Source organism: Tenrec ecaudatus, chromosome 1, assembly GCF_050624435.1.
Source record: "Tenrec ecaudatus isolate mTenEca1 chromosome 1, mTenEca1.hap1, whole genome shotgun sequence".
NCBI classification, from domain to species: Eukaryota; Metazoa; Chordata; class Mammalia; order Afrosoricida; family Tenrecidae; genus Tenrec; species Tenrec ecaudatus.
In genome coordinates, this window is record NC_134530.1 from 209,102,641 (window position 1) to 209,111,945 (window position 9,305).

General features: G+C 42.0%; 1 protein-coding gene across 1 annotated transcript; it reads right to left on the reverse strand.

The window, feature by feature from the left end:
• Positions 1–857: 857 nt before the first annotated feature.
• Positions 858–8,942, reverse strand: GLRX2 (glutaredoxin 2). The gene is made up of 4 exons (XM_075528575.1): positions 8,755–8,942; positions 5,699–5,759; positions 4,162–4,338; positions 858–3,087 (listed from the first exon to the last, which is right to left on the reverse strand). The coding sequence occupies exons 1-4, from the start codon at positions 8,859–8,861 to the stop codon at positions 2,956–2,958; spliced, it is 477 nt and encodes a 158-aa protein (XP_075384690.1). The 5' UTR covers positions 8,862–8,942; the 3' UTR covers positions 858–2,955.
• Positions 8,943–9,305: the final 363 nt, after the last annotated feature.

Consider the following 9,305-nt stretch of genomic DNA (forward strand, 5'->3'; position numbering starts at 1 on the left):
AAATCCCTCTCCCTTCATTCAGCTTTGTGTCGAGCCCCTGTGTGCATAGAGGTACAACTATAGCTCCTTGTATCACAGGAATGTGTGTAAGCACAGGAACTACTGGATACGAATTCTGATCCTTGGTTCCTTTTTCCCTCTTGGGAAAAGAAGGCTTAACTTTTTATTCATCTTAGCCACATATTTTAAAAATAAACTAATACTGTGTCCAGCATTTTATGCGATAATGGGAAGTATTTTTGTTACTTTTTGACAAGACATAAATTTCATGCACTCTATGTGCCTGAGAGGAATCATTCATTCCTTTAATTCCTTATTAATGCTATCATGTCAACTGACTCAGTGACAACTGACAGAGCAGAACTGTCTCAGAGTTGTCTTTCTGTAATCTTTATAGGAGTCAGGTGTTTGCCCTGTGGAACTGCTGGTTGGATTCAAACCAACAACCTTTTGGGCACATAATGGTGTTTTCAGCATCTATTAATTAGGAGGGTTCTGCTTTCTTAAATTTTCCCCTTTTTGAAGTAGTGCCAGACCCCAAGTCCTTTTTATTAGTCAGTGAGATTACCATGTAGAACATTAAGAGGCAGACAGCACAGGCTTTCTTTTCCCTTCTTAGTTAAATAAAGCCTGTGATCATTAGACTGTACCTTCTCTGGAATTTTTTGATGACAGAATTTTTCCCTTACCAATCCAGAAGAGTTCATAAGATGTCTGTTTTTCACAGTCAAGCACCTGTCAACAATATTTGGTCAGTGCTTCTACACCTTGAGGACTTTTGATACTTAATATTACTGACAATGGTGACATAAACAATTACAATTTTAATTTTCTCATACATAAGAAACTCTCTCAATATTCTAACAGAGATTTTACCAAAGAAGCAAGTAAAATTTCTCATAATGCAAAATAAAAGGACTATAGTGCATTCTAGTCTTTGTTCTGTACCACTTTTTAACTTAAATGACCACATGGGAATAAAGTCATCTAAATTCTTGCTGTATCAAGATCTCCTAATGATAGTGTAACAAGTCTAAGAAGCTTCATTGATGGCAAATGGCCTAAAATGTTACTGGTTAACTTCTTTGGACTGTCCTAGAGTCCCTGGTCTAGCTTAAACCAGAAAGCAGTAGCACGACACTGAGTTTAAAATCCAATGTTCTACTGCTTCTGAGAGATTTCTATCTAGAGCTTTTGTGGCTCAGTGGGATCAATTAGTAAAATGCTTTTAAAGCAGGCACCTAAAAATTATTGTTAAAAGGAAGCTGGAGATGTGACTTGATAAGTAAAGTACCTGAAGTATTTTTCTCTATGAGATTAATTTAATTAATAAAAGAACATTTTTGGGGGGTTCTTACAGCTATTATTGCAATCCGTACATCAATTGCATCAGGCACATTTGTACATACGTTGCCATCCTTCTTTGCTAGACTTTTACTTTCTATTGATCCCTTGGTATCAGCTCTTTTTTCCCTCCACCTTCACCCTTGTGACCCCTTGATAGATTAGAAATTATTTTCATCTCTCACAGTGACCACTATTCTCCCTTCCCCCGTGGTTTCTGTTCTACCCCCTGGAGGGATATGTGTGGTTATGTGTCGATCATTGCTATCAGTTTCCCCTTCCTCTCCACTTCTCCCCTACCCTTCTGGTATCACCATTCCCATTGCTGTTCCTGGACTCCAGATGTTGTGAGCTCTTATCTCTATCTATACCTGTGTACATACTCCAGTCTAGTCCAAAGTAAGAAACAGCACTGGGTCATGATAGTGGGGGAGGGGGGGGCGAGGAAGCCTCATGGAAGCAGAATAATAATGTGTTTCATTGGTGCTTTACTGTGCCCTGGGTAACGCATCCTTCCCTGTGACCCCTCTGTGGAGGGATGTTCCATTGTCTACAGATGGGCTTTGGGTCTCTGCTCCAACCCCCCTCATTCTCAACAATATGTTTTTGTTTGTTTGCTTGTATGGGTCTTCTGATGCCTGTTAACCAGTCCCGATGACACTTCATGATCTCACCAGTTGGTGTGCTTCTTCCATGTGGGCTTGTTGCTTCTCTGCTGGATGGCCACTTGTTTAACTTCAAGCCTTTAAGACCCCAGGCACTGTATCTTTTAATAGCCGGGCACCATCCGCTTTCTTCACCACATCTGCTTATGCACTCATTTTGTCTTCAGCGATTATGCCAGGAAGGTGAGCATCACAGAATGCCAGTTTGTTAGAACAAAGTGAAGAATTAGCTTTCTTACAGGGTAAATCTTAACTTTATCTGAAATAAAGTTTGTGAGAATATTCCCAAGAAACATAATTTCTCAATACAAATTATAGAATATCAAGTGAAACCTCACATCTAATACCTGAATTGGACATGAAACAAACAATTCCAACTGTTTTTCAATATCTTTTGGAAGTCAGAACTCTTCACCTCATAACAGAACTAATACATTTCTAAATGATTTCAAAATGTTCATTCTCATAAGATGCTGAAATCGATGTCCTTTTAACTGCTGCCCATAACTATAGTTCTGCTTCCTGGAACTACTAAGCTAGTAAGTGAAAAACTGTGTGTCTCTAAGACAATTTTCATTCTCGTCTCCATTTTTAATATCCTTATTTTACTCTGAAAATTTTAAAAAGACGGTTTATCACAATATCCTTTAAGACATCCCTACCTAGTTTAGGTATAATAGAGGAAATTAAAAAATTATAAAAGCTAAGCTACCATCTAGTTCTCAGCTGTATAATCCTTCTATACACACTACTTCACTTTTGTTTTTACTCAAGGATTGGCAAATGGGAAGATGAGGTTTCCACAGGAATTTATTTTTATTTTTTAGCATCCTTGTCTTTTGTGAAGATAATTCATGTATTTAAAACATCTTCCAACACTTAAAAGGCATTATTAGGCATTATCACTTTAATTATTTTACTAGCAAAATGATGACCATCTATATCACTAAAATTCTTTCCTATTACTTTTTTTTAAATAACACTGATGAACTAATGGAAGCAATTTTCCTTCTTTGTGAAGTCTATGAGTGTCCGTTGCACCACCAATAAAAGTTCCATTGACAAATATCCTTGGAACCTGTTGGATAAACAGTGATAGATTAGGTTTTACGCTATTGTCAGAAGTAAAAGATCATTTCATATGAGAATAGATGCTCACAGACTGGGTATTTTCATGTGGTGATCACCCAACTAAGCACTTTCACAATTCTCTCTAAATCTTTACTACTCTAGAGATATGCACTACTTGAAGCCTTATTTTGGAGGAAAGGGACCCACAGGAACATGCGCAAGGTCGCAGTGATAATAAAGAGCAGGGCTGGGATTCAGCTACAGGACAACCTCTGTCCAAAGCCTCTGCTGCTGAGCACTGTGCCGCATAATGCTATAAGTCACTCCTGAGTGTGTTCGGACTGATGGTGACGCTGTGTGTGACAAGCACTGCTCCATGGGGTTTCCAATGTGATTTCGTTGGAAACAGATGCACAGGTCTGTCCTCCGAGGTGCCTCCAGGCAGGTTCCAGGTGCTAACCTCTTGGCTAATGATGGAGTGCTTCCCCATCTGTACCACCTGTACTGCCCCTGTGATGTAGAATCATCAGCAAAGAAAAATATTGTCTGTTTATGTGGATCCTTCTAACACTTGTTTTACTACGGAGGAAGAGCACATAATAGTCTAGGTACATACAAAGAAGGAAAATATCAAAAATGGTATGTTTTTCATTATACATACGATAGAAAAATCGACCCAAAAAGTTTAAAATATGGCACACCAATACACTTGCCTCATTCAGTACAATAACTGAAGACTGTACTCTGGTCTGTATCATCCCAGTAAAAAAAAAAACAAACCACCAAAGGCTACTTTCATCTTGTGAAAAGCTCTGAGAGGAACTTAAGAGACCACAGACAAATGTTCATGGCAACACTGTTTCCTCATTCCTCTCAGCGACAGACACACACAGTAAGAGTAACATCCAATGAATTAACTCTGTTTCCTTTCTACGGAGCTGGTCCTCAGATCTGATGTTTCTTTATCAATGTGAACTCCTCAGAGAGCATCCAGTGGACGTCTCCTAACACGAGGAGCTAGGTCTCGGATGCTCCATCTCTACCTGTCTTGGGGGAATAGCGCCGCAGAGGACATACTCACAGTTCTCTCCCCGGTCATTTTGAAAAGAGCATCCTGAAATTGGTTTCCATATTCAAGCATGTCCAATTCCACTACTTTATAGTGAATGTTCATGTCATGGAAAAGCTTTTTGGCCATCGTACAATAAGAACATGATGTCTTTGAGAAAATCACCACACAATTATCTGAAATCGTTTCCTGAAACAAAACCATCACTTTAGTCCGAGTCATTATCTTTTGAAAAGAAATAGCATGATCCAGTGGGAATAAGGCTGAAAGTCTCTATCATCGATATTTCTCGCCTCAAAATATAATTGAGGATATTACGGTAAAAATTGATATGATTTATAGGCTGCAAAGGAAGAAAAATACACACAAAAGAAGTCTTCTGAAGCAAAATGAACTGAGTATTTCAATGAAAGGGAAAAACAAGACAAATCGCATGCTGGGTCCCTGAGTATTTTGCTCATCCTGATTTAAAAGTTAGTGGTTCAAACCCAGCAGTACTGTGAAAGAAAAGCCTAGCAATCTGCTTCCACGAGTATTACAGCCAAAACCGCTCTCGGAAGCAGTTCTTTCTGTAACACAGGGGATCATGTGTGGGAGGAGGTCAGATGCTCACAGGCATCTTCCCTGAAGGGTCTCCCCACACCACAGGGGTGGTGGCCTGCGACCATTAGCTTGGTTCCTGTAGGTGGAGTTCCCACCCCACTGATAATGGTCTATCAGTTGAGCCAGGGAATAGGTCAAACCGGCTCTGTGACATCCAAAGTTAGGCTGCCATCCTGTATCTAGGATCCACCCATCTTGCCACATGTATACCCCCAATACTTCCTCTTCCGATTGCTTGGATACCCCTCAATCACCCCCTCTCATTACTGTATTACCTATAGCACAACCCCTTCCTGGGATGCAACCCCTTCCTGTGACATATGTCCTCACCTGTGATTAGGGGTCTTGCATGTCCCCAGAGAAGATAAAAGCCTGGGCTAGCATTAAAGGTCTCTCTCTCCCTCCACGTGGACCACCAATCGGGGCAGAAGTGAGCATGCTACCATTGTGTCTGACTCCATTTAGTTCAATACTTCTCTTCTATCTCTCATGCTCTCTATAACTTTACTATGATCTTTACTTATTATCGCTGTACAATTGCGCCTACCGGACCGTAATGATGTGTTAGGAGCTGACTTCCCCTGACATGAAAGGCTTGTTTGCTTGTTTGTTTCTTGCATGCTAGATTCTATATTGGAGGGGAGAGTTGGGAGGAGCGGTTAAAAGCTGCCCATGCCAGAATCAGATAGTATCTCTGGTCAAAGGCAGCATGCCTCTTGTTAGTTGTAGACTGTAAATATGAACAGGAGCAGCCAAGCGCATACACCTGAGTTGGTAGACTCCATTATAAATAAAACATGTAACTTTGGATTACCAAACTGATCTGTAACTTTAGATATTGAAATACATAAGGCTTTAGTAATTCATTTGGTGAACTACTGAGATAATGAATGAGAATATTCATTATATAAGGCACATTTTTCACCCTCATCTCCACATCACTCACTTGTATCTGGTTCACAGGAGCAGCTGCTGATTTCTCTACAGATGATGTGTTACTCCCCATCCTAAAATGAATATAAAATGGCAGTATTAAAAAAATAAATGAAAGGGCAATATAATTTGGTAAGTGTTAATGTTACTATCATAAATCCCACTTGAAGAAAATAATTAGGTATATATATATATATATATATATATATATATATATATATATATATATATATATATATATATATATATATATATATATATATATATAAAACCAATTAGGTCCAAACCTATGAAACAGAAGGAAAAGGGGTTTACTGGTTATTAATACAAAATATCTTGTTTACAAGCTATTAGTTTATGAAAACAAAAGGGCCTATGTGCTTAACTATCTAGCTTCCCAAAGCTATTACTTATTTGATAAGAATGCATTTGCTGTGTTTAAAGCCTAATTAACTCTCACTTATGGTTACTAAATTATGTCAAATATGATGTCCTATATCCACTGGCCAATGACCTAAACTTTGGTTTAAAATATAATTTTCATATCCTTATTTTTAAACTCCATAATACATATATATGTGTGTGTGTGTGTGTGTGTGTGTGTGTGTATATATATATATATATATACCATAGTGAATGAAGGGGGAAGTGCAGAGTGGAGACCCGAGGCCCAAATGTCGACCACTGGAGATCCCCTCATAGAGGGGTTTAGGAGAGGAGATGGGTCAGTCAGGGTGCGATGTAGTACCGATGAAGAACACAACTTTCCCCCAGATCCTGGATGCTTCCTCCCCACAACTACCATGATCCGAATTCTACCTTGCAGGGCTGGATAGGGCAGAGGTTGTACACTGGTGCATATGGGAGCTGGAGGCACAGGGAATCCAGGGTGGATGATACCTTCAGGACCAGGGGTGTGAGGGGTGATGCTGGGAGAGTGGAGAGTGAGTAGGTTGGAAAGGGGGAACTGATTACAAGGATCCACATGTGACCTCTTCCCTGGGAGATGGACGGCAGAGAAGGGGGGGAAGGGAGACTCCAGATAGGGCAAGATATGACAAAATAACAATCTATAAATTATCAAGGACTCATGAGGGAGGGAGGAGCAGGTAGGGAGGAGAAAAAAAAGAGGACCTCATACAGAGGGCTTAAGTGGAAAGCAAATGCTTTGCGAGTGATTAAGGCAAAGAATGTACCGATGTGCTTTATACAATTGATGTATGTATATGTGTGGATTGTGATAAGAGTTGTATGAGCCCCTAATAAAATGTAAAAAAAGAAGAAAAAACAAAAAACTCCCTAACACACTGTGAAGTAGGAAGCATACATTACAACAATGTATTTGGACCAAAAAAGATGAGGTGAATGGGGAAGAATTCTAAAGGTGAGAAGAGGATTTTTATTTTATTTTTAAATCATTTTATTGGGGGCTCGTACAACTCTTATCACAATCCATGCAAACATCCATTATGTCAAACACATTTGTACATTTATTGCCATCATCATTCTCAAAACATTTGCTTTCTGCTTGAGCCCTTGGTGTCAGCTCATTTTCTTCCCCTCTCTCCCTCATGAACCTTTGACAATTTATAATTATGATTTTGTCATGTCTTACACTGTCCAACATCTCCCCTTCACCCACTTTTCTGTTGTTCGTCCCCCAGGGAAAGGGTTATATGTAGATCATTGTGATCAGTTCCCCCTTTCTATTTTACCTTCCCCTTCCCCTCCTGGTATTGCTACTCTCATTATTAGTTAATTCTGAGGGATTTATCTGTCCTTATCTGTACCACTGTACATGCTCTGGTCTAGCCGGATTTGTAAGGTAGAATTGGGATCATGATAGTGAGGGGGAGGAAGCATCCCCAATCTGTACTCCCCCTCATTCACAATTTTTTGAGTTTTGTTCTTTGATGCCTGATACCTGATCCCTTTGACACCTTATGATCATACAGGCTGATATGCTTCTTCCATGTGGGCTTTGTTGCTTCTGAGCTAGATGGCCGTTTGTTTACCTACAAGCCTTTAAGACCCCAGTTGCTATATCTTTTGATAGCCAAGAAGAGGATTTTAAGTGGATATTTTCCTGTTAACAATGTATATCCCCACTCCCAATAACTGAGCTTTGCATAATAAATACAGAGGTAATTAATGTCCTTGAAAATAAAATATAAATAAGAATGTGATTATAAAATATAAAAAGTAAAACATTATTCAACACTTACTATGTGTCAGGCATACCAAAAGGACATTGCAATCTACTTGCTCGAAAACAAAGGATAAATGCTATGTATAAACTTCTGAACAAAAATGAAGAGAACAAGTGAGACCTGTTTTGATCCTTCAGGCTCAACTAGCATGACTCACGTTAGCAAGGTACACCATTAGAACCTGGTAGTTCTTTTCCTGCCTCCAAATGAACTAAATTTCATCACACTATAAAAGAACGCCCATTAAAGGAAAAAAATTGTATGAAGTTATCCATTAGTCAAAAACAGCACCACACAGATGCCTCAAGAAGCTGCCATCCACCGGCACCTTCAAGAGGGGTCTCTAGATTCAACTGTAATGATCCTCCAGAGTTCCCAGAGCACGCCAAGTAGGAAAAGACAGAGCTGGAGGCACAGGCTCAGGCCATTCGGAGCAACCCAGGTAGGCCTTTACAGAGGACAATGACACGGACAGCCTGGTCGTTGCTACGCTCAAAGATGTAGCCATTTCTAAGACGGGATCACCTTCACTTCCTGAAGTAAGCCTGTCAGGTTGAAAAACTAAAAATGCAGGAAGCCCGGCGAACATCTGTTTAGCCCTTGCAAATATTTGGGGCACATCTGGGCTAAACAGCCATTCGTTATCTGAAACGCGAATTCAAGGGGGCCAGTTGAACGTGACCCTAGTACTTTCAACCCCAGAAAGCAGTGGCCGAACGCAGGGACCACAGCTGGCACCTGGGCAGCCTCCCGAGTGGGGGGCGGTCGTTCTCCGGGTTTCGGCTCCGGCAAAGAGGCACCGCCGCCCTGCGAGAGCCTCCGCCGGGATATCGCGCCCCCCGCCCGCCGCACCCCGTACCCAGAGGCCGCCGTCCCCGCTGTCCCGCCAAACCCTGCAGCTGAGCTGCTCGTGCTCCCGCTCCGGGCAAGCAGCGTCCGCAGCCGACTCGCGCGGCGCCAAGACATGGCCAGGGCGCGGGAGCCCGCGAGCGCCAGGGCGACGGCCGGCGGAGAAGCCCCGCCCCCGACGCGCAGCCACTGACCCGGGCCGCCCGCGCCGCGGGTCCCTGCCGCGCAGCCGCTCGTCGCTTCTGCGCAGGCGCGCGCCCCTCCTTAAGCCGCGCCGAGTCCCAGCTGGACCACGCGAGGACCGTCGGGCTTGCTGGCCGGTCTCCTGCCGCTCTCTGGGGCTCCTACAGAGTCTGCCCCGGCTTCTTTCAGGGCCAGGCACTGCGGAAGGCTCTCCGACTAGGGGAAACCGTTGGCGGAGATCGTGGCCAACATTCTAGAAAATCGGAGAAGAAAAATGACCGGCCCCAAAGGGATCAAAGTGCTTGTGAATGTTTACAAGTGATAATGCCACCCTCCTCAGGCTGCTGTCAACACAGGTTTCTCTTACACTTCACCTTA